This window comes from Aquarana catesbeiana, linkage group LG03 (genome assembly GCF_042186555.1).
Source record: "Aquarana catesbeiana isolate 2022-GZ linkage group LG03, ASM4218655v1, whole genome shotgun sequence".
Taxonomy (NCBI): domain Eukaryota; kingdom Metazoa; phylum Chordata; class Amphibia; order Anura; family Ranidae; genus Aquarana; species Aquarana catesbeiana.
The window spans coordinates 459753147-459779850 of NC_133326.1; the positions used below are offsets into that span (position 1 = coordinate 459753147).

Genomic DNA, 26704 nt, shown 5'->3' on the forward strand with positions numbered 1-26704 from the left:
CTACAGTATTAGAATAGTTATTAGAATATTTTTTTACATTTTGGAATGGGTTGCCTCAAAACTGTTCATAGTTTCAAAGGTTGCCTTGACTGACAATAGGTTGAGAAACACTGATCTAAGCATTCCAATAGGTTGAGAAACACTGATCTAAGCATTCACACTTGAGCATTTTTCTGCTTGCTGCCCTAAACCTGACTAAAGCTCAACTTGCAGAATCCCTGTCTTTTTAATTGTCTTTATTTACATTTGTACGCCCAGTTGCCCTATGTTCAAAAAATTACTTGAGCATATTCTGCATATTTAGGTATCTTTGGTCCCATATACTTCAATGAGAATACCTGTAAAAGTGTGATACATCTGAAGAGCTCTGCTCCTTCTATATGACTGCTCTCTTCCCTTTGCCCTGTACAGAAAACAAACTCCTAAAACTTTATACACATGCAAAAACACTTGTAAAATTCTTTCAATATGCCTGAAACAAAATACTTCAATAATGGAGGCTTAAGCAGGGTATGCACACATTTTTTTTTTTTGTTCAGCCAGCAGGTTAATCTCTCCCGCTGCCTATTTTTTTCTGATAGGAGGGGCTCCCCACACATCATTCCTGAAGCCATTGGCTGCAAGTGCTGATCAAATGCTAGTTTTCCATCATGACCATTCAACAGAAGTCAATCGTCAGACCAGCTTCTGTTAAACAGACAGTGGTACAGCGGCACCCAAATTTCCCTGGTTCCTACATTTACTGAGCTTTAAATCTATCCATAACCCTTAATCTCTACATGTAAAGTGATCATGTCATCACAGGGTTATTTGTTTCCAAATGCATACCTGATAAAATAAGATATATTTACCTTTCCGGTGACCCATTTCTTAAAATGTGGCTACTTCACTGCTCCCCAACCCCTGCAAATATTTAATTGGCATGATGGGTCTAACGCCTGTGTTCCCCTGGTGCCAGGGGTGGCTCCAGACAATTTTTTTGGGGGGTGCTATGCAGGTGCTAGAAGTACAAGTGGGGGAGCTAATGCGACACGCAAAGCGCACCGCCTACCACACACCTATGGGCATGGCCAAAAAGTTTTTCTTTTGCATTCAGAAATGTGCTGTGTATAGAGTGCAGTGTGCAGGAATTTGCTGCGTACAGAGTGCAGCATTCAGGAATTCACTGCATACAGAGTGCATCATTCAGGAGTTTGCTGCATACAGAGTGCATCATTCAGGAGTTTGCTGAATACAGAATGCAGCATTCAGGGGTTTGCTGCATACAGAGTGCAGCATTCAGGAATTCGCTGCATACAGAGTGCAGCATTCAGGAGTTTGCTGCATACAGAGTGCAGCATTCAGTAATTCACTGCATACAGAGTGCAGCATTCAGGAGTTTGCTGCATAGGGAGTGCAGCATTCAGGAGTTTGCTGTATACAGAGTGCAGCATTCAGGAGTTTGCTGCATACAGAGTGCAGCATTCAGGAGTTTGCTGCATACAGAGTGCAGCATTCAGTAATTCACTGCATACAGAGTGCAGCATTCAGGAGTTTGCTGTATACAGAGTGCAGCATTCAGGAGTTTGCTGCATAGGGAGTGCAGCATTCAGGAGTTTGCTGTATACAGAGTGCAGCATTCAGGAGTTTGCTGCATACAGAGTGCAGCATTCAGGAGTTTGCTGCATACAGAGTGCAGCATTCAGGAGTTTGCTGCATAGGGAGTGCAGCATTCAGAAGTTTGCTGTATACAGAGTGCAGCATTCAGGAGTTTGCTGCATACAGAGTGCAGCATTCAGGAGTTTGCTGCATACAGAGTGCAGCATTCAGGAGTTTGCTGCATACAGAGTGCAGCATTCAGTAATTCACTGCATACAGAGTGCAGCATTCAGGAGTTTGCTGCATAGGGAGTGCAGCATTCAGGAGTTTGCTGTATACAGAGTGCAGCATTCAGGAGTTTGCTGCATACAGAGTGCAGCATTCAGGAGTTTGCTGCATAGGGAGTGCAGCATTCAGGAGTTTGCTGTATACAGAGTGCAGCATTCAGGAGTTTGCTGCATACAGAGTGCAGCATTCAGGAGTTTGCTGCATACAGAATGCAGCATTCAGTAATTCACTGCATACAGAGTGCAGCATTCAGGAGTTTGCTGTATACAGAGTGCAGCATTCAGGAGTTTGCTGCATAGGGAGTGCAGTATTCAGGAGTTTGCTGTATACAGAGTGCAGCATTCAGGAGTTTGCTGCATACAGAGTGCAGCATTCAGGAGTTTACTGCATAGGGAGTGCAGCATTCAGGAGTTTGCTGTATACAGAGTGCAGCATTCAGGAGTTTGCTGCATACAGAGTGCAACATTCAGGAGTTTGCTGCATAGGGAGTGCAGCATTCAGGAGTTTGCTGTATACAGAGTGCAGCATTCAGGAGTTTGCTGTATACAGAGTGCAACATTCAGGAGTTTGCTGCATAGGGAGTGCAGCATTCAGGAGTTTGCTGTATACAGAGTGCAGCATTCATGAGTTTGCTGCATACAGAGTGCAGCATTCAGGAGTTTGCTGCATAGGGAGTGCAGCATTCAGGAGTTTGCTGTATACAGAGTGCAGCATTCAGGAGTTTGCTGCATACAGAGTGCAACATTCAGGAGTTTGCTGCATAGGGAGTGCAGCATTCAGGAGTTTGCCGTATACAGAGTGCAGCATTCAGGAGTTTGCTGCATACAGAGTGCAGCACTCATGAGTTTGCTGCATACAGAGTGCAGCATTCATGAGTTTGCTGCATACAGAGTGTTGCATACAGAGTGCAGCATTCATGAGTTTGCTGCATACAGAGTGCAGCATTCAGGAGTTTGCTGAATACAGAGTGCAGCATTCAGGAGTTTGCTGAATACAGAGTGCAGCATTCAGGAGTTTGCTGCATACAGAGTGCAGCATTCAGGAGTTTGCTGCATACAGAGTGCAGCATTCAGGAGTTTGCTGCATACAGAGTGCAGCATTCAGGAGTTTGCTGCATACAGAGTGCAGCATTCAGGTATTCACTGCATACAGAGTACAGCATTCAGGAGTTTGCTGCATACCAAGTGCAGCATTCAGGAGTTTGCTGCATACAGAGTGCAGCAATCAAAAGTGTGCTACTTACAGAGTGCAGCTTTAAGGAGTTCGCTATGTACAGATTGCAGCGTTTAGGAGTTCTGCATAAGGGGGAACCTCTGTGTCTCAGACAAAAAGATATACTAGGACTGAAAACTGTGTGCAAAAAACTCTACTGGGATTGGATTTGCACATTATTTATTCCACAAGCATTTTACATTCACATGGACTGGATGATGTTGGTTTATTTTTCAAGTATATGAAGCCACTGCATATAGGTGTAGAGATATTTGAAGGAATCAGTCTCAAAAGGTAATGGCTGGCAACTGACTTTGGTTTGCAAGTTATTTGTATTAGATATCAGGCACAGTAGTGCAATAATATAGAAATAACACATTCATATTATCTAAAGCTGTTATTGTACATGTTGTCACATTTTCTCCTGCCAGAAAGGAATGTCCCACTGAGGATCTTAACCAAAAGCTTTGCTGGTGTCACAATGCAGCATGAATAGAAGAATGAATGAATTGAGAAAATTAGCTTTCCCTCTGATGCTGTTTCTTCTTCTGTATATCACACTGTACAGGCATACCGCACTTTTAAGTACACAATGGGACCAGAGCATGTATGTAAGAAAAAATGTACTTAAAGTGAAGCAATACCTTTTTTCACTTCTCAATACATGTAAATACACTAGCTCTATGGGAAATCTTGGTCAGCTTGAGATGGCACTACAATCAGTGTTTAACATTGACGTCTATGGGAAATCTTGGTCAGCTTGATATGGCTCTGCTCCAGAACCATAAGTGACAGGTACACCAAACTTGGGAACCCATGACTACGACATGGTAGATTACCTTGGCAAGCTGGCTGACCCCAAAATCAGATATGTTGTAGTCCTGGGTCCCCACTTGGTGCTCCCCAAGTTTGTTGCCCCTGTCACATATGTATGAGAAAAAGGAAGGTGGGACTTTAAATGAGGCTATTTATTTGTGGGGTTAAGATAATTAAAAAGTATATTTAATTGGCATATTGAGTCTGACAATACATAACAATGATGCACATAGTAAAAAAGGTTTAATATGTATACACACACATACATGGTATTAACCTCATGAATACATTACATATACATATCAAAGGGACGGAATATAAAATTGACAAGAGATTTAATATGGATAAAATTAATTATTGCAGATTCAGATATGTACACGTCATCTAAATGGCACAGTGCAGTGTAATCAATGGTAAGAAACACAGTATGATCATTTGGTTGTAGATAATGAGTCTAAGTAGGTTCCTATCAGTAGGCATGAGAATGCATCCTAAATGTCCGATGCGTTTGGTGGATAATACCCCTCTATAAGGTCATGTGCAGGGAGAAAACTGAAACTCACGTGGCTTATTGCTGGTGCTTATGTGTCTCTCTGCCTCTCACACCCATGCTGTATTCTCTCTTCTCACCAGCTTGATCCAGCTGCCAGCACCTCTTCCTTCCTGTACGGCTTAGATGTCAAATAAGGCAGACTGGGGAAGGGGGCGGGTACAGTGCCCTTTCCATTGGCTGGGGAGGCAGCAGAGGGGTGGAGCAGCTACAGGCCCTGAATGTTTACTGACACTGGAGTGCATATCAATCCACCCCTCCTGGGACTAACTAAGGATCCATGGCTTTTGTGGCCAGAGCTGCTGTATCCCTCCACAGGAAAAAGGAGTCTGAAACCTTCTGGCATTAATAAGGAAATTTGCAGTTACAATGCTATTAAAAAAAACTGTGTGGAATGTGCAAGAATCGGCTTGTGAATTTTGGGGGTGCTATGGGGGTGCTTAAAGAAATGTTGGGGGTGATTTAGTACACACAAGCACCTACCTGGCACCACCCCTGCCTGGTGCACACTGAAAAGGCTTTTGGATAGAAGTGACCTTGTGTTGAGAGAATCACTTTTACCCATTACACTTAACCTAAACATTATTTTGAAAAACTCACTATATGTTAGTTAAGTGTTCTTATTTACACAGTATACATAGAAACATTTTTTTTTTAAATATGTCTTACCATTTAGAAGAGGGCCTCATGGTTGACTTCACAGATTTTTGAACAATGTCAGAGTGAGCCTGCCCTAAGGACAGAGCAGAGTCTCATTACAGCAGATACAGCAGAGAAGGCTAGCTAAGCTTCTAAACCTTTAATCCTTTGTTTGGACAGACAATGTTCAAATGTGGTTTACAACTGATAACTAAGATCTTCATGAACAGCATTGACAGGGTTAATTATGGCAAACACAGCTGACCAGCTCCCTCATAAACAAAAAGATTTTACAGTGCTGGAATTTCACGAAAAAAAAAAAAAAATGTTTGCTGCAATTTTTATTTTATTTTTTTTTTAACTATGCTATGTAAATAAGAACATAGCAAAAATCAAACTTGATGATATCCTACATAGGCTGCAAGAATGAAAATGAAAATACACTTTAACCTTTGTCTACCAAGATATGTTTATAAACATACCTTAAAGCAAGTTCATGATTGTGGCCTCAGCCATGAGCTTGGTATTGCGGTTTTCTGCTGGCTCCTGGATGTGAAGTGAGCACATGTGTGTTGCGAATTGAAGCTCCGGTTTCACTGTGAAGATAAAAATCAGTTGTTCAGAGGTTCCTCTGCGTTTTAGCTGTGGATCAGTGAGCAGGAAGAGGGGGGAGAGGGGGGAGGTGTAGTGAGGAGAAGGAGAGAACTTGTGTTCAGAATGGTATGCATCTGCGAATCAGATGCGTTCCCATATAAGATAATGGGCTTGTAATTTGCACCGCAATGCCCAGAAAACGCACACGTTTTTTGTGCAATGCGCAGTGCGAATGCAATGCACATATGTGAACCAGATGCATCCAAATGAATGTATTTTAAAATGTCCTGTGAATTGGATGCGGTATAAGCTGCATCTAATTCACATAGGTGTGAACGGGGGCTAAAAGTAATCCAGGTTTCTGGAGGGCCTCTGAACCACTTTCAGTGGTTCAGTACATTGAAATGCCTGCTCCCCTCCAGTGCCCCCCATGGTGTTTCCGAGACTCTTTTGTTCCTCTGGGGAGCTCGGGACTGTAATTAAAGATTTCAGGATGCCAAGTGGGAGGAGACTGGAGAGCATGCACCCCCCCAATCACCTCTGCAAGAATGAGCATGAATGAGGATTTTCAATACAGGGTTCAGAGCTACTGTAGCCAGGGAAGCAACTAATCAAGCACAGTCTGTGCTTGATTAGGTGCAGTGGAGGGCAGAGAGACATTGGAGGTTTCTGATTCACTTGACTGGAGCTGAAGGTGCTGTTTTTGTAATAATAGGTGCCTAACAAAAAATATTGGCCTCTGTCCAGCCAACATCATTGATTGAGCTCCCATATACATAGAATCATATCTGCTCTATAACCAAAGCCTTAAGGCTCGGTTCACACTGGGGCGACTTGTCAGGCGACCTAGTCGCCTGACAAGTCGCCTCCCGTTCTGTGCTATGGAACCGTTCTAATTGGAGCGACGCAAGTCGCTCCGACTTAGAAAAAGGTTCCTGTATTACTTTGGGGGCGACTTGGGGCGACTTGCATAGACTTCTATGCAGAAGTCGTCTCGCAAGTCGCCCCGCAGTCGTTTGCAGGTCGCCTCGCTGAGGCGACCTGCAAGTCGTGCCGCCCATGTGTGAACCGAGCCTAAAGAATATGTAAACAAAACATTTCATTATCCTGGTATGTGCCTGCTGTACCATGTACTTGTATGAAAAAGTACTCTGTTCTCTTTGTATTGCTTCCTTTGTGTGAAATCCTTGGCGTTTCTGCCAGTCACTCTATTTTCCTATTAAAAACTGACCACACTAAGCAGGAGAACACACCGTGGTCAGTTCTCTAGCTGTCCTGGGAACTCCGCCTGCTCTCCTCAAATGATCAGGCTTATCCTTACCCCCCTCCGCCACCACACACACACACACATTTATCTTTAAACAAATTGTTGCCTTTCATTTGTATTTTAAACTAAATGGGTTGTTTTACAAGGTGAGGGTTTACAATCACTTTAATACCACACCTAAACCCCTTTAAACATCTGGATCCCTTCCCTTGTAAGAAAGGTAGAAAATTTCAACAAAACTGCTTTTATTTCATAACTTACCCTTCTGCATAGCAATTTTTACATAATGCACATAGGGGAAAAAAATATATTATTTTATGTGTCAAGCCCTAGGTGCTTTAGGTTTCAAGTAGCTGCTTATATTCCTCAATAAAAATTGGAACGCGTTCACAAAGAATTTTTACTTAATAACTTACAAGAGCTGATTCATTAAAACTGGAAAACTTAAAATTAGAACAGAAATTGATTGTTGTCGATGGTTCAATTTGCAGATATTTATAAAATTAAAGTTGAGACCAGAAAGATTGCAATTGCCAACAAGTATGCTTTTGTTCTGGTTTTAGTTTATCAATTTTTTATAGTTTTCACAATAGTTAAAAAAACATTTTTTAGGGTTAAAAAAAAAATACAGTATTTATATTCAGAATCTTGGTCAGTTTTGCTATACATCTTTTTATTCCTTTCTGTCTATTTATTAGCTCAGATCAAGGAACTGAAAAAAATATTCACCTAACGAGTCCTGCTGAAGCATCCATAGCAGAACCTTTGATACAGACAAAATTGTAATCCTACTGGAGCTGTTACATCTCCACGCTCAGCCTGACTTGGTTAAGTAAGGAGCTAATGATTTTTCCAGAGATATGACACAGTTGTGGTAGAAATCTGCAGCTGTGAAGTATTCTTTCTTTAGCTTTTTCTTGTCAGGATGACTTTGTTATATTACTTTTTAAAAAGGAAGCTATCGACAGAGTGTAATTGTACAAATGCAGTATATGAAAAGCTATTTTTTTGCATGTTCATTGTGATTTTAAAGAAGCTTGTTTACGCTTATCTGATGTTTTATACTTCCTTCAAAATCTATAGGGTTTTGATCTTATCTAAACTTTAAATACATTTTAAAAATCTCTCAGTTGCAAGTACTAGCTTCTAACAGGCCTCTAAAATATGACTGAGCAAACTCTCAAGAGCCCCTCAACAATTAACATGCTTGCACTATAGCTACTGCATGTTCTAACTGATTCTTTTCCTGACTCTTTATTTGAAGGGCTTTCCTCTTTGCTTCCTTCCTTCCTGCAAATTCCCCCAGTTATAGTGCAATAGAGAGGAAAAACAGTAGGCCAACAACCAAAGAAAATTTCTAAATGCCTAATATAGACATCAAGACAAACCAAACCTGTGTTTTGCCTTTTGATTAAGCATGCCCGCACAATTTAATAGGTTTAGATAACAAAAGTAACAGAGTTAAATGTTTGGTATTGCCATTCCATCTTTTTCTTTGGGCATTGCAGATGTAAAGAGTTTATAATAAATGTATTGTATTAAATCTGCGATGCGATAACACGTGTGGCTGCTAGCAAACAAAGTTTAATATACCCAAACCTAAAGATATACAATGATGCAGCACCAGTCAATTTAACAAAAACGTACAAAAAAAACCTATTAAATAGTGTTTACAGTATATTCAGTTAGAAGCAATTTGTATTGACGTGTGTGGTCCTGCCAAGATTGGTATCTACCAGAGGACGGATCATGTATATATTCTCTTTCAGCATCCTTGGCCTTATTCTCAGCATCTTTTATGTCCGAGTTAAGGGCCCCGGAAAAATGTCTCGTCTCTTTGGCAAAAACCCCTCTCATAGTCGCCTTAAAGGCGTTCCATTGATTAGCTATCGGTGTTTCCAACCCATTCTCTCTCCAATTTTGGTCAATGCTTGTTTTACATTTTATAGTAATGAATTCCTCTTGGAGCCAGTTTGTATTAATCCGCCATTGTCTCCATCCCCGTGGAGCACTCAGATCTAAGATAAACTCCAAAGGAGAATGATCTGAGATAGCTCTAGGGAGATATCTGATATCTGCTATATATGAGAGGCCATCTACTGATGATAATACTAAATCTATTCTAGAGAGCATCTTGTGAGTCCCAGAGTGACATGAGTATTCTCTGACTCCAGGATTTCTCCTGTCTCCATACATCTGTGAGAGCATAGCTCTCCAACCAGGGGGACAGGGTATGGCGGGAATCAGATATACTACCATGTCTATCCAGAGCTCCATCCGACACAGCATTAAAATCCCCCAGGAGCAGTAATGGGCCCTGTGCGATTGATACCGCTTCCTTGAGAATGTTATCTAGTATTTGGAAGGAGAATGGGGGTGAAACATAAACACAAACCAACGTTAAAGATACATTGAACATTTGGCACACCAATATAGCATATCTGCTATTTGGGCCTAGTTTGACCTGTAAAATGTTCGCTGCAGCTTTCTTGGTGACCAAAATAGCTACCCCTCTGGAGTAAGTGGAGTATTCAGCATGCAGTACTCTCATAACGTTAGCTTTTTTCAATGCCATAAATTTGGACCCCTGCAGATGTGTTTCTTGCAATAGTATGATATGTGGTTTATATCGCTTTATGAAATCAAATATGACAGATCTCTTCACCTTTGAATTCATACCACGTACATTCCATGATAACAATTTTATCTTATCCTCCATTTACGCATATAGAAGATGAGTGTAGTATGTCTGGGAGGATCTCCTGTGAGCAAGGTCCTGAATGGATATACCTCCTGTGGAGTATAGAATAAAACGAAACAGCAGCACACAGCACAAACCAGAACATAACATTAACTTTAACCCCTCCCAACCCTCCCTGCACACAACCCCAACCAGTTGTGAGCCTGAATCCCATAACCAAAAAACATTTTTAAGCAACCTCGGGGGTCACAGATCTTTAGGGCTATCTATGACACCATACATCAGTGAGTGATGTCCCAAAAAAAAACTGGATAGCATCCCAAACTTAAACAGGTAAGAAGAAAAAAACACAAAAACATGAAGTAGAAGAAAAAACAAGGATATCCAGTTCTCTCGTGGTTAGTAAGTCACTAGACCGTTTAGCTATATCTGTGTTAGTTCAAACTCCCATTTAAGGGGACCTCACAGGAGATGTAGAAAAAAAAAAAAAAACAGTCTGTAAGTTAGAAGTAGTGTTGACCGAAACTCCTGATTCGATAGCTCCATTCTTCGGCTGAGTGATCGGTTATTATTCTTTTGCATGTGGTTCTGCCCTCATAAGTGAGTGTTCCACTCTGTCTAGCCAGGTAGAGGCAGTAGCTGGGTTTTCAAAAAAATGAGTGTCATCAGCAGTTGCAACCCGGAGTTTAGCTGGATAAAGCATTGCGTAGGTAACTGCATATTTTCTAAGGTGCTTCTTCACCTCAGTAAATTTGGCTCGTCGGCGCTGCACTTCCACAGAAAAGTCGGGATAGAAGGATATTCTTGCATTACCAATTTTCATAAAATCACCCTTGGTTCTTGCCTGTTGTAAGACCACATCTCTGTCTTTAAAATTAAGCATCTTGAATAGGAATGGGCATGGGGGTTCCCCAGGTCTGGGTGGCTTTGCAGGGACTCTATGGGCTCTCTCAACTGCAAACATCTTAGAGAATGATTTATCACCAAAGGTGCTGGTAAGCCAGTTTTCTGTAAAGGCCACTGGGTTCTTCCCTTCTGCTCTTTCTGGTATCCCCACTGCTCTTACATTGTTTTGTCTGAGTCTATTTTCCATGTCCTCTAAACGAGCAATGTGGCCAGAGGAGTGAGACTGCAGGTGATTTATTTCTCTCTGCAATGGCGCCACTTCATCTTCAACATTGCCCAGTCGCTCTTCTAATGCAGTGGTGCGGTCATGCAGCTTCTGCATGTCATGCCTGACAAAATTAATTTCTTGTTTAACCCCCTTAATTTCGGTGGTCAAAGCTGTAATAGCTGTATTACAGGAGGTGACTGCTGCCAGAATGTCTGGGTAGGTTCTGTGGCATGCTCTGCTGAGCCATCCGTGTGCAAGGTTGCAGGGAGAGGGGCCTGTGTAGTGGCTGTATTCATGGCATCAGGGGAGGGAGCCTGTGTACTCACTGTGTCCCATAGGTCTGTGTCTGCGGGGTCCTCCTGCCATGCAGCCCCTGGGGTGTCCACATCCTCCTGCAGTGTCCTGTCCAGAGTGGGGAGTCCATACTTGGAAGGGGTGTCTTTTACTCCTGGCTTGGAGAAAACTTTTATTGCTACCTCCTTTGCTGAGCACATGGTGCGGGTGCCATCTTGCCCAGCATGGTCCGCCACCGTTATATTATCTTTTCCCCGCCAGGACATCACTGTGGCTGAAGCCTCCGGTACCGGTGTGTAGAGCGTAGTATAGGGAGCTTGCAGAGCCCAGGGAGAGGTTTTGGAGCGGACTCAGGAGTCATTTTCAGGATGGTTTTGGCGGATATTCGGCAGAGCTAGAGCTCTGTGCTTCCTACTCCATCAGCCGCTAGCCACGCCCCCTAATATTTATTAGTGTTTTTTATTTTTTTAGTTTTTAATGTGCCAAACATGAAGTCTGAAATCAAAGTCAATATATATATATATATATATATATATATATATATATATATGTATATATATATATACATAATCCAGCAGATCATTGTCATGTAACGAAAATGCAGAGTGGCAGGGTACGGCCTGGCTGCTGCTGACGATGGCCGCCTGATTCTATTGCTCCTCTCCTCCACAGCACAGACAAGCCTATCCAGCCTCCTTCCTCCCAGCAAACACCCTCCAGAATGGAGGGCCACACTCAGGGCACCTCCCGGACTATGTCCCGGAAAAAAACAAAGCCCAAGAGCACACGCAGGTTTCTCGACTTCTACATGAAGCCGGCATAGCAGGGACACCAACATGGCCCCAGCTGGGAACGTGGAAACCCGGAGTGGCCTCCAGATCAACACACTGCAGCTCCCTCTGCATCTCCTGACAGAGAGAATGACCACCAGAGGATCAATTTCCTGAACAGAACAACCATCTGGGAGTCAGAGGTAAGAGACTGGCAGACTCCCCTGCATGATCCCCTGACAAACAGCCTCCCAGCAAGAAGCAATATGGTGCTAGGACCTGTAGTTCCACAACAGAACAGCCAGCTTCACAGTCACTGGCAGCATATCCCACAACTGACAACCCAGCCTCTGAGCACTCACTTAAAGCCATGCTACTATCCCTACAGGCTGATCTTCATAATTGGGAATTAAAAATCTCCATTAACCAGATGCAGGACAAAGTTAACTCATTAGAGCAACGCACAGAGCTTATTGAGCAGCATCTCTGACACCACTAAAATAATACCATACCTACACCATCTGTTCCGTAAACTTGTCCTGACATTAACAACAAAATACATGCTCATTGACCGAGCACACAGGATCTACATATGAATTCCTCTTTTCTGTATGCCATCGTCTTGTATATAGATCCTACCATGTGTCTTGTGCCTCACTCAAAGTCCCAAAAACCCCTTTCTTATTTCTGATTTAGGGATGGAGGTGCATGATATCTATTTTACTGAATGGGTAGTTGATGCTTAGAATAAACTGCCAACAGAGGTAGTGAGACAGTCAACAGTAAATGGCTTCCAATATGCTTGGAACAAATATAAATCTATACTCAGACAAAAAAGTTAATGAAAAAAAAAAATACAAAACACATATATACAAAAAAAAGAAAAAACCCAACAGATTCTATGGACTACTCAGTCTTTTTTTCTGCTGTCACTTTTTTATGTAACACATACATGACATACAAAATTGTAACTACCACTATTTTATTCTTCAGCATGTCTGCTTTAAGAAAACATAATGTTTAGGGGTTTTAACTAATCTTTAGGCCTCAAATATTTTTTTTAAATGTGTGCAAAAAACACAAAAACAGCTCAGGCACTGAAAGGGATAAAAGTTTATGATTCAAACCAAAGCAAGAGAATTGAACTTTGCCTACTTTAAAAGGTTAGTTCACCTTTAACACTAAAATTTTAATTATGTCAGGTATCATGCCTAACATAAATATCAATCTTATTGGGCATAATCATTTTTATGTTAAATTTGCTTACCCCTGTGTTCTGGTACCTCTTATTTTTCAAAAAGTAATTTTAAAATATGCACTCAGTGCTTTTCTTTCTGCTTCCCAACTCCTCCTGGCAATGTCATCTGGGGCTGTAGTTTACTGAGCTAATTAGAAACTACAACTCTCATGAATCATTTCATTCTCAAGAAAAGTTGTAGCTTGTGGTTCTGTGATCTGAGACCTTCTATGGGAAGTTGATGGATTTAGCTTCCTATGGCTCTTATATGAAGCTTGCCTGAGTAATTAGAATAAAAAAAAAACACTGATTTAAGAAGTAGGGTGGATTTCAAACCTAGTTAAGATTTAAAGTTGTTTTCATTTGTATCATTCCATCTTAATAGGAAGCTAAGAGTGACCATTTGTGCAGGGTTTCAGTTCAAGCAATATGTGATGTACTGTAAGATAGCCTTTTTTTAAACTTTTCTCCTGGTTAACTATGGACTTCCTGGATAGTCATAGAAAAAGTCCAGGGTTATATTTATTTAAAAGTATTCCTTAACCACTTCAGCCCCAGAAGATTTTACACCCTTCCTGACCAGAGCACTTTTTGCGATTTGGCACTGCATCGATTTAACTGACAATTGCACGGTCATTCGACGTTGCACCCAAACAAAATTGATGTCCTTTTTTCCCACAAATAGAGCTTTCTTTTGGTGGCATTTGATCGCCTCTGTGGTTTTTATTTTTTGCACTATAAACAAAAAAAGAGCAACAATTTTGAAAATAATGCAATATTTTTTATTTTTTGCTATAATAAATATCCCCCAAAAATATATAAAAAAACATTTTTTTTCCTCAGTTTAGGCTGATACGTATCCTTGTACATATTTTTGGTAAAAAAAAATCGCAATAAGCGCATATTGATTGGTTTGCGCAAAAGTTATAGCGTTTACAAAATAGGGGATAGTTTTTTGGCTTTTTTATTATTAATTTTTTTTTTTTACTAGTAATGGCGGCGATCTGCGACTTTTATTGGGACTGCGACATTATGGCGGACACGTCCGACAATTTTGACCCATTTTTGGAACCAATGGCATTTTTACACCTATCAATGCTATAAAATTGCATTGATTACTATGAAACTGTCACTGGCAGTGAAGGGGTTAACCACTAGAGGGCAGTGAAGGGGTTAAGCGTGTCCTAGTACATGTTCTAACTGAAGGGGGGAGGGGACTGTGCAGGGGATATGACAGATCGTTTGTTCATACTCTGTATGAATAGACAATCTGTCTGTTCTCCCTTCAGAGAACCAGAAACTGTGAGTTTACACACACAGATCCCAGTTCTCGGTGTGCCCCGAGCGATCGCGGGAGCCCAGCAGTGATCGTGATTGCTGGACACTCGCATCGGCTCCGTGGACGATTAGGGGGTGTGCACGACAGCGATTTGCGCAGCCGAGCCATGTTGCTGTAGTATAACTGCGGCGGCTGGTCGGCATGCAGTTAAAGAGGAAGTACACCCTGGTGGATTTTACTTCCTCTTTATTTCCCTGCAAAAGGTAAAGCATAATGGGCTACTATGCATAGCATAGTAGCCCATTATGTGTCACTTACCTGAAACCGAAGCCTGCAATGTCACCGCTGTCCCCACTAGCAGGGAGCATCCATCTTCGCCCCTTTTCCTTCTGGGGCCACAAACTCCAGCTCTGTGACTGGCCAGAGTCAGGTGACGTCACTCCTGCGAATGCGCGTGTGAGCCACCAGTCACTGCATGACCCCTATTAGAATAGGCCTATTGTGCCCTTTCTAAAGTGGGCATGCTCCCTTGACATCGGCGCATGCGCCGTAGTCATCGACGCTCGGCTTTTTCGTAAATATCTCCTAAACCGTGGAGGTTTAGAAGATATTTCCATCAACTAAATGTAAGCCTTAATATAGGCTTACCTGTAGGTTAAAGTGGTTGTACAGGGTGTACAACCACTTTCAGTGGTTTCTTGACTTTAGTGATTATTACTGTATGTTTTTTATGGACATTAACACATTCAAAGTGTTACAAAAAATGAGATGCGTCTAGTTTATCCATTCTATCATTTATGCATATATACATATAAATAAGATTGGTAAACACTTTTTTTATGCTCTGTATGTTTATTCTGTATTGATTACAATGTCAACAGCTGCTAAGGGGAAGCAATTATAATGACTGAACCCCTTGGGCTTGTAGACACTTGCACCCTCTGTACTTCATGAGATAGAAAAGGCATGTCAAAGAATGTTGTTTTGCTGAAGGATGGAATACATATTTTCTTCTATGTAGACTCTAATGTGAACAGTTGCTAAAGTGGATGAGAGTACATTTATTGTATGTGATAAACACCAGGTGCATGCACTAACTTGTGACAAATACAGTAGCTGGTCAAACTCACACCACGCTATCACTGATACCTGACAATAACACTCTCAGCCTGCACAAAGATTTTACATATTGTGGGACCACAGTATAATGCTCCATACACACTATTAGATTTTATGCAGATTTACCAAAACCATGTAGTGCAAGGGCCTGCCTGATTGCATGAAAATTTAAACTCTTAAGGTTTGACCTCATATTATATGGTTTTGGTAAAAAGACAATAAAACAACAGCAAAAAACAAAAAACAAAAAGGGTTTGAGAAATACATAACAAGGTCCAGTCAATGAGCTTAAGATGGCTCCCAGAAGAAAATTCTTCCTGGTGTTCATTATTTGATGGTAAAAAATGTTCTGGTCCCTGAGGACGGTGCGGATAGAAATTATCTGACCAGTCGGTACTGATAGATGGCACTGATGGACACCGATTGTCAGCACTGATAGGCGGCACTGATGGGCTTTGATTAGCAGTACTTATGGGCACTGATGGGCTCTGATTGGCAAAACTTATGGGCACTGATAGGCAGCACTGATGGGCACTAATTTCCACTGATTGGCAGCACTGATGGCCACTCATAGGCAGCATTGATTGGCACTGATTGGCATGGCAGCATTGGTTGGCACTGATTGGCAGCATTGATTGGCACTGGCAGCATTGGTTGGCACTGTTATGCAGCATTGGTTGGCACTAGTTGGCACTGATAGGCAGCATTGGTTTGCACTCATAGGCAGCACTGGTTGGCACTGATAGGCAGCATTGGTTGGCACTGATTGGCAGCATTGGTTGGCACTGATAGGCAGCATTGCTTGGTAGCATTAATTTGCACTGGCAGGGGAGAGGAGGAGTTGCCAGAGCCGCCCAGTGTGTGAAAATGTCAGCTAATGTAACTACTTGCAGGGAGAGAGAGGAGCTGTCACAACTCAGTTGCAATGTTGGGGATGGGCGGGACCAAGCAGCTATTAACACCAGCCAATAATTGGGTATCTTAAGAAAGGAGGCGGGGCCACATAATTGTAGCTGCCTGCTCAGACCCCATCCTATTGGCTGGTATTTGATAGCCATTCGGTCCCGCCCACCCCCCCGACATCACCGCTGAATTTTGACAGCTGGTCTCTCTCTCTCTCTCTGCAAGCAGTGACCTTATATGACAGTTCACACACTCTGCGGCTCTGATAAACCTCACGATCTGCTGTCTGTGAAACTGTTTCACAGGCAGTGGGGGCTACACACTCTCCTGAATGCAACATTCCGGGACAGATCTTGGGAGACAGCACAGGTGATTAGGGTGTGCCCAGGCACACATGGCACACCCCGTGCACACGCCTATGGTCATGGCTGAATATTAATTCTAAACAACATGACTGCCCTGTGTTCTCTGACACAGTTTTTGGGGTGCCCAGTTTGCATTATCATCACATCATATGCTTGGAAGCCTTTGGGCTTGAGGTCAATTCTGTACACTTCAGAATTACTTTTAGCTTCAGCTGCCTGTGTATGAGGGAGTACAATGTTTATAAAGCGCCAAGCTTTTTTTTTTCTTCCATGGTAATTTGATTTCAAGTAGTCTGCTAAACTAAAATAAACCACATATTGTTTTACTGGTGTAATTAATTTGTGACAGCCCTTCAGATTACATGAGCTGAAGCCCATTGGCAATGAGTTTGTCATGCTGTGAATAATTTTATTTAATGTTTTCTTTTATTAATCTTAAATAGCAAGCGTGTTGGAGAATCCTGTGCATTTCTGTGAGTTTAACCAAGAATATTCTGGCTTCATTTATAATTCTAGGAAGGTTCAGGTTGCTCAGTATTAAAGGTAAAGTGATTGTCAATAGGCTGTGGAGATACTGTGCTAGTCAAACACAGATTTGGGATATGTTTTGGTTGTTAGGAAAAACTATGTTTGAGGCACAATTCCGGAGGTGCAGTCTGAAAAGCCTGAACATTTCCATGTTTGAAGTTTCAAGAGACAATCTCAGATGAGCATAGGGCTCAAACTGACCAACCGCCATTTTTGAGGGCTGGTAGGATGTTGGATGACGTATATGTGTTACCTAGGTTTCTTACCTACACATGTTGAGACAGCTCTAGGATTGTTGACTGATATAGAGAATCAGAAACTTAATAAGTCATGTTGTCCATTCTTAGGTCCATATCCTACTTGATAGCCAGACCTCATTATTCATCTCATCTGTGCACAAAGCTTTATATACTGTACATAAGATGACTGTTTTTCACTGCTCTCTCTTACTTTCTCTACCATGTGATTCTGCATCTAGGTAAAAAGCTGAGTGCTGACAGAATACTAAAAAGGTACATATGCGGCCTGTTTGTTTTGGGGAACCCAATATGAGGCACCCTGTTAATCAGGAATTTACATGAATTTACTTAGTGGCTTGGGCAAGCAGATGATGTTTTTTTTGGTCTTTGCTATGGAGTGTACAAAGCCCTTCAGCAGTGAAACTGCATTTGTTTGTCACCTTATTGAATAAAAGTAAAGGACAAACCTGTTTGGACTGCTCCTGACTATCTCATGCATGGTGTACCACTGCCAAAACCACCTGAGCCTGCCCCCCCCCCCCCTTACTTGGTGTTTGAATATGACCATTGCCTTAAAAAGACAGACACATATTGTTGAATAAAATGGAACAGCTGGAACTGCTTGCAAAACAGGCTTATTGGTAAACACTAACCATAAGCAGACTAATCAGCTATTGCAAGAGGTGAATGTCTTAACTGCCTGACAGATGCAACAGCTGACTGAAGCCCACCAGGCCCCCTTAGGGCAGAAACAGCTATTGAACATGTCTCTACAGCAGCAGATACAGGCCCTGTCAGAGAGGCAGATGGTGCCACGGGGGCCAACGTCTACACCTTGACAACTTCCTCAGAGCGCTTTTTGGACATTGTCCCTGGAGGATGATGCTGATGCCTACCTGGAAATTTACGAGAGAGTCACAGAACATGAGATGCTAGCTGAGGATCAGAGGGATAATGTGCTGGCACCCTTTTTAATGAGAGAACACCAAAAGGCTTACTTTGACTTACAACCTTAGGATGCTATGGATTACCCTAATGTAGAATAAATTGTAGCGCTAAAAACACACATATACTAATGGTGAATAAAAAGTTCTAAGTGCATGTAAAGGTAATGTCCCAAAAAGTGATTGTAATCCAAAAGGACAATAGTCCGTGGTGAAAGTAAATAATCCGTGTATCAATCCTGTCTGCTTCCCAACCGCCAACTTGTATGTCATCAACTTTAGCGAATAGATGGAATACGCTTACCAGAGAGGTTGGATTCTACTGCCATGAGCATAGAATCAATGGAGCTTGATGCCACCCAGGGCAAAGTGGTGAAGTGGTGAAGCCTCAAGGCTGACACACAGACCAGGGGAACTGAGAAACCACTCTGTTTTTTGGAATCGATTTTGGCTCTGCTTCGGTGGATAAAGAGGGGACGTCCCGGCCTTGTAGAGGCTCTACCCTTGCCTCCAACACTTCACCACTTTGCCCTGGGTGGCATCAAGCTCCATTGATTCTATGCTCATGGCAGTAGAATCCAACCTCTCTGGTAAGCGTATTCCATCTATTCGCTAAAGTTGATGACATACAAGTTGACGGTTGGGAAGCAGACAGGATTGATACACGGATTATTTACTTTCACCACGGACTATTGTCCTTTTGGATTACAATCCCTTTTTTGGACATTACGTTTACATGCACTTAGAACTTTTTATTCACCATTAGTATATGTGTGTTTTTAGCGCTACAATTTATTCTACATTTGTTTTCTTTCTTGTCACATGGTTTGTAGCAGCTGGTTTTGTTTTTTCTGGGTAGCACATTAATCATCCCCATTTCACTATGGATTACCCTAAATTGAATGTGAAATATGGTTTATTTATTCTCCTGAAAAATATCAGATGCTTATGTCTGATATGATCGAGGTGTAGGAGTGAGGTGTAGACAAAGTGATATTTACCTGGTTGTTGAACTGTTTTTTAATGTGTGTTGAGTTTGTCACATTAGTAGGGTTTTCTTTATGTGCAGTGCTGAAAAAAAAAAAATAAAGTATTATATGATTATATTTATTAAAACAATTGTATTATACTTTTTTTATTTATAAACGTATTCTAATTACATTTTATATTTTACCCAAAAATGCTAAATTGAAATGTTACCAGAATAACCTGTGATAACCAGGTATCAAGTTCACATCATTAATATCAAACCCCAAAACAGTTTCTTCACATCAATGTGTATACCGTGTAGCAAACTTTAACACCAAAGTAACTTTTTAACTTAAAAATCAGTCTTTAAGACATAGGTAAATGATAAATAAATGTCTATTTCAAAACAAGATCAATGTCCATACGTACTGTAGGATCACAATGAGCAATCTTCTTAAATCTTCCAACACCACTGTTCAACTCAACTGCAAAATCATGCTGTGCCCCACACCTGTGTGCCAAAAATAAACTCACCAGTGTTATTTGACCCTACTTAAGTTTCAGGTTCATATGCTTTTGTTCTTTCTGTCAGTGACTGACAGTATGGATCAGTTAATATTAGAGGAGGGCACTCTTGTAAGGTAATTGTGCCATAATGTGCAGGTATGTAGTGCTCCCCCCACCCAGTATACTTTAGTTCTGCTTTCAAGTGTGCCCCAGGGACCCACAAAACCAGAGACATTCTACACTGTGGAATGTAACACTTTTAGATTGTCCTAAACTGCTCTCCCACATCTTCCCAAAGGCCTGCACCAGGATAGGCAGTCAGGAGGTTCTGGAGGTGGGTCTTCACATTTTTATTTAGATGTTTTTTTTTTCTTGACAGGTTTACTTTAAATAGACTTAAGCAAATAAGACTTTTAGTGGACATGTATTTATTATCTCTTTCATTTTACTTACCACTTTGCCTGGTAATATGAGGTTTCCTTATTGCTAAGGTTATATGCAAATTCATTCTGCATTTATTGACAGGCAGGTAGAATAGGATGATTATTCATTTCTATGTGTATTAAAATCTGTGCTTGTTACAGTAATTATTAATGTGATAATTAAAACATGATTGTGAAAACAGAATTTATTACTGTCAGACCCCCCCCCCCCCCCCTCCAAGTTATCTCCAAATGTTCAGACAGATTCACTTTATAAAAAAAAAAAGCAAACATATTTTAAAAATCCAGATAATTTGTCCAGTCATTTGTACGTTGTTCTAGGCCTTGAAATAAATGATAAAGCTATGTGATTCTAGCTGTGCAATAATACTGAAAATTATGTATTCAGATGCTCAATAGATCCATTTTATTGAAATTACTCATTGTCCGTTTTTCTCTCCCCCTTCTTTCAGGACTATACACTGACAATGTACTTTCAGCAGGCATGGAGGGATAAAAGGCTTTCATATTCTGTGATTCCTTTAAATTTGACCTTGGACAATAGAGTGGCAGATCAGCTCTGGGTTCCTGATACATACTTTCTAAATGACAAGAAGTCTTTTGTTCACGGTGTTACAGTCAAGAACAGAATGATTCGCTTGCATCCTGATGGTACCGTGCTGTATGGTCTAAGGTCAGTCTGTAATACATACTTGTACTGGTTTGCATGGTCTTCCATTTCAGAGTGTTAAAAGCATTACTTGTCAAAAAAGTATTTGCATACACCGCATTCATTCACGAGTATGTATGATCATCTGCATGATTTTGGTCTCTAATAGTTTATAATTGACGGTAACACCATTTTTGCATTAGTGATATGCATTTTCCCAATGTTGATTAAATTGTTATACTATTTTAGCTAATTTCGCTACAGATGTAAGTACATCAGAGTGAATATATTATGCTTTTTCTGGTGTTCCTTTTTTTCTTTCAAAATGCCTTTTTGTTGACCAGTGTTCAATTCTGTGTGTGATATGTCAGATCAATCACAATAGTACATAATTCGTGGTCTAGAAGAACTTTTGGGCTCACATAAAAGTTGTTATATTTGAAAGCATGCTCCATGATTTCACGGACACATACAACCAATATATTTAAAGTATATATTAGGCACAGGAAGTGAGAGCTCATGGGGACAAGCATTTATTTTATTTAGGAAGATGGTATTTGTTAATTTGTTTGGGAGCTTCTGCGTCAACTCCATAGGTGTGTACAGCCAATTGCATTAGGGTGTGCACCCCAAGTTCAAATACACATGGGTGTATATACACACACTTTTATAAATATATGTAAACAAACATTTTAAAATGTATTAAAACATGTTTTAACCTCTTGAGCTCCAGAAGGTTTTACCACCTTTATGACCAAGCCTTTTTTTTGCTATTCAGCACTATGGTGCTTCAACTGGTAATTGCGCAGTCATGTAACACTGTACCCAAATGAAGTTTTATCTTTTTTTATTTTCACACAAATAGTTTCTGAGTTTTGTTTTGGGGGTATTTGATCACTACTGTTTTTTTAAATTATTTATTTATTTTTTGCAATATAAACAAAAAAAGACTGAGAGTAGTTTTCTAGCTCTTTGTGTGCAGTAGGTGCTTGTAGCAGCACAGATGGAGCATGGAGGGAATTCCTCAAGTGATAAAGGTAAACTTCTCCCTATCAGCAACTTACCGCATGGCTAGATGTAGAGGACTCCCAGGCTGCCATCACTGCCCTGCCTCCTTCACAGTTTCAGCTACTCCATCAGCCAGAGAAGCCACCCTTGAGTGTGTATGAAGGAGAGTTTCGACCACATTCTCAGCCCACCTACCACCTCCTCAGCCCAGGGAGATACAGCTGGGAGCCCCTGTTCCCCTGCTCGTTGTGAAACGAGCCCCTGCTCGCTCGGTTCCACTCTCCCGACACTCCTCTGCAGCTATAGAAGCAGATTGCAGATCGCAACATCTGATGGTTCAGTCATCCGATGCTCCGGGACTAGAACTACAGCTATGTGCCGTTCTAATCCAGTTGTGTAGCTCAGAACAAACACCAGGCAGGCTGTATGTAAGTTCAACCAGGAATCTCATTTATTGAAAAATACAGGCTCTTTTATACAATAAAAGAGGAGGTGCGTACCTCTGGCTCATATTACTCTGAACATACACCTGTGACCAGAAACCTAATTAACATGGGCTAATTAACTAAACCCTTTAGACAGCCTAGATGACTCAGACATGACCTTTAGGCCAGACTGGCCATCTTGTAGCTCAGAAAACCCAATCAACATTATCACAATAGCAGAGTTAATTAACACAATCAACAATGGGGATCTAATGACTCTTAGATTCCATACTAGAGACTTATTTACAATACACATTCTAGCAGGCAACAGACAGACAGGTGGCTGGAATTGACATCAGCGTTTCCTAACAGTATTTGTCTCAGCATTATGAATCAGCCACTATTTCTAATATGGCAAATCCAGGGTCCCCAGAGTCTGTGTGTCCTGGGGGACCAGGACCCGAATCCACAGTAATACCCCCTCAAGGGTCCCCAGGCATACAGCTCACAAAGAGCACCGTTCCCCCAAATGCCAGGGCCCATGATCGACGGCAAGAGGCTAGCATTCAGTCCCCTCCAAAAGTCTCTCTCCCGGCTAGGTCTGTCACAGTTTGTGTACGTGTAATTGCAGGCATCCCAGTACTTTTGGCAATATATATATATAAATCTAGATCTTTATTTGTCTGAGCTTTTTTTCAAAATGTATCAAATGTTAAAATCCTGCAATGTGACTTTTCTGTCTTAAGTTACAAATAAAAAATATTTTTGTATTAAACATAAAGTATTAAACATACCAAATTTTGCATTCTCTTTAAATACACAATTGCACACAAATCACTGCTGACACCAGAGGATTAATTTAGCTCATGATGCAGAAATGGCATGCATATTTACATTTTAAGGTCACAAGGGAAAGGAGATTAAAATTGAACAGAACTCTAAACTTACAAATTAAGCTAAATTACACCCATTGATTGTAATAATGGAATGAATAACCTTTACTTTACAAGTCTGTTGCCCATTAGTACAACTATTTTGTCTGTAGTATATTGACTGACTAGTGGTTTAATGTCTTTATTTTCTCTAATTCCGTTTGTTAATTACTTTTACTTTAATGTCTTCTATAGAGCACAATTCCACTTAGTTTAAAGTGTTTCTTTTTTTTATATCAATAATTTTTATTGAGTTTAGTTGACAGAAACAGAAAATCAGAAAATTAACAAAATGTACAGTACATTGTAAATAATGGTATTAATATTAAAATTTAACATTCCTTGTTTTCCTGCACTCAATGCAAACTCGGAGTACATTATCTTTCTTACGCTAGTATCAATAGTCAAAGTTTTAGGTAAAAGGTAGTGCACTATCCTTGTGTTGTATCACAAGGTTTCAATGAATACCCACCTGCGATCACTCTAATTTGTCGCCGTGGGCATTCCACTTGTTGGTATTGTCAACCCCTTACTATTTATCTATCAGTAATTTATGATACGGAGCTGATAATATGAACCTGACAACATAACTGTAAAGAAGAAACAACAACATAACCATAAACATAGTCAACAGTCAAGGCGATATCTAATCAATCCTTATGTGAACTAGGATAATGTACCTTCCACATACTATATCACGTTTGAACTCTCTGACTATACCAATCTTTCCATGGATCCCATTGTTTTTTCACCATTTCATAATTTCCTGTAGCTGTGCATGTAGTACCTCATATGATCCGTTAGTGTGTGTGGTTTGTATAATTTCCGACACTGTAGGAACAGTCGCTTCTCTCCAGTATCTTAGGATAGATAACCTGGTAGCCAGTAAGATGTGGAATATCACCATTCTAAAGGGTGAAGGTATTGAATGCAATTCTAAGGACAATAAGGCCATCCCTGGAGATAATGATTGTTGTGTGCCTGTGATGTCTGTCATTATTCCTTCTACTTAACATAATGATCTCAATTTGGGACAAAACCAGAGTGTATGGATTAGTGTACCTGAATTTCCGCATTCTCTCCAGCAACTTGAGGAGGCACTTGGAAATATTTTTGCTATACTGTGAGGGGTCAGGTACCATCTTAGTGATATCTTTTGTTGCTTTTCCCCTAAGTTGGTGCTTTTTGTGGAAGAGTGTATAAGGTGTTTTTTTCCCAGTGTTGAGATGTGTATTCTGTCCCTAACTCCTGCTCCCATGCTAGCATGGATTGGGATTTTATACATATATTCTTTTCTTTGTGTTTGCCTGGGGTTATTTGATTTTCGGGTAGTGTTGTGATTAAGTGTGGTTTCCTTGTTATTAAGTGGACTATTTGTGTGTATTTGTAATGCTCTGTGTGAGGTAGTTGATAGTCTTGCTGTAGAATTAGTGAATGGCTTACCTGATGAGCCATCCATGATTTCGTCTAGGTAATTTATACTCTTTTCCTTCCAGCTAGATAGGTTAATGTCTGGGATTATTTGTGTGAGTGCTGATATGGGTAATTTCAGTGGAGTCACTACGCCACTCCAGTTTTGATAACTGCGGAGATGTGTCCATGCTCTCACGGTAGCTAAGGTAGGAGGTGTTAATTTTTTGTGTAGCGATTTGTTTTGGTGAGTGGTTAGCAGGAAATGTTTAAGATTCCCTTTGGGGATTTGTGTTTGTTCTATGTCCTTCCATACCGTGTTGGAGTCCTCTATCATCCAATGTTGAAGCTGTGCAAGGATGGTTGCAAAATAGTAATTCTGCAGATGAACGTGACCTATTCCCCCCGCTCTCCTATGTTTGATCAATCTACTAAAGGTGCATCTTGTTCTTTTCCCCCACCATAGAAATGTATTTAAGATAGGTTATAAGGAATGAAATATGAATTGGGGAGTGGGATTGGTAATGTTCTGAAAAGATATAGCAGCTGAGGGAGTATGTGCATTTTAAAGGCTGCAAGCCTACCAAGCCATGACGATTCACTGTGGGCTATTGCATCCAATCTAGCCCCCATTGAATTTAAGAAAGGTGTGTAGTTTGCCAAGAAAAGGTCCTCTGTTTTGGGAGTTAGAGTTATACCTAGATATTTGATACCGTCTTTTTTCCAGATGTATGGGAATTTTTGTTTTAGCTCCTGGTTATCCTTCTCTGAAATCCCTAGATTTAGTATGTAGGATTTTGTTTCATTTACCTTATAGTATGAGACTTTATTAAAGATTTGTAGTGCTTCATGTACAGAGGGAAGAGAAATACTCGGGCTTGTGAGCATTAATATTATGTCATCTGCAAAAAGACTTATGGTGTGGGTTCTCATGCCTATTTTTATACCTGTTACCTGTGGGTGTGAACGTATGTAGGAAGCTAGTGGTTCCATTAGGAGATTAAAAATTAATGGGGAGAGGGGACAACCCTGTCTGGTTCCATTAGTGATTGTAAATGGAGTGGATAAAGCACCAGAAATATAAAGTCATGCCGATGAAGAGATATAAAGAGCCATTATGGCATTGTGTATAGGGCCATCAAAACCAAACTTGTTCAACACCATTGCTAGAAATTTCCAATATATCCTGTTGAACGCCTTCTCCACATCCAAAGCATGAAGCAGAGAAGGCGTTCGACGTTCCCCGGCCAAATGGATAACATTTATCAAATGCCTGGTAGCGCCAGCAGTCTGTCTACCTTTAGTAAACCCAGACTGATCTATATCAATAAGAGAAGGTAATATATTCACTAACCTAATTGCTAATAGTTTTGCATATAACTTAATGTTATTGTTCAACAAAGATATGGATCTGAAGTTTTGTGGGGAATCAGGTTCTATTCCCGGTTTCGGTAAAGCTACTATTAAAGCCTGTAACATCTCTGGGGGGAATGAGGAGGAGGCAGCAGCAGAGCTATATATTTTTACCAAATGTGGTATTAATATGTTCTGGAATGTCTTATAATATTCTCCCATAAACCCATCAGGTCCAAGGGATTTGTTTGTTGGTAGAGATAGTATAATTTTCCTCACTTCTTAATTTGTAATGGGAGAGTTTAGGTCTGTGAAATGTTCATGAGTAAGCTTGGGGAGATTAATTTGTTCAAGAAATGTTTTTATAATATCTGATGTTGGCGGTGGCGCTGTGGTGTTATCTTTAATGTTATAGAGTAAACTGTAGTATTGGCTAAAGGTATCAGCTATATGTTGTGGGTGGTATTGTTTGTTGTGTGTAGTGGGGTGTTTTATAAAGTGAATTTGAGTTCTGTATCTCTGGCCTTTAAGTTTGTTGGCCAGTAGTTTCCCTGCTCTATTGCCGCTAGTA

At 40.8% G+C, this 26704-nt stretch overlaps 1 protein-coding gene across 1 annotated transcript in view; it reads left to right on the forward strand.

Moving 5' to 3' along the window:
* GABRB2 (gamma-aminobutyric acid type A receptor subunit beta2) overlaps positions 1-26704 on the forward strand; it is an 809897-nt gene that overhangs the window by 299630 nt on the left and 483563 nt on the right. The window contains exon 4 of the mRNA XM_073620842.1: positions 20809-21029. Coding sequence (XP_073476943.1) covers positions 20809-21029 — 221 coding nt within the window. The remainder of the gene's footprint in view (positions 1-20808; positions 21030-26704) is intronic.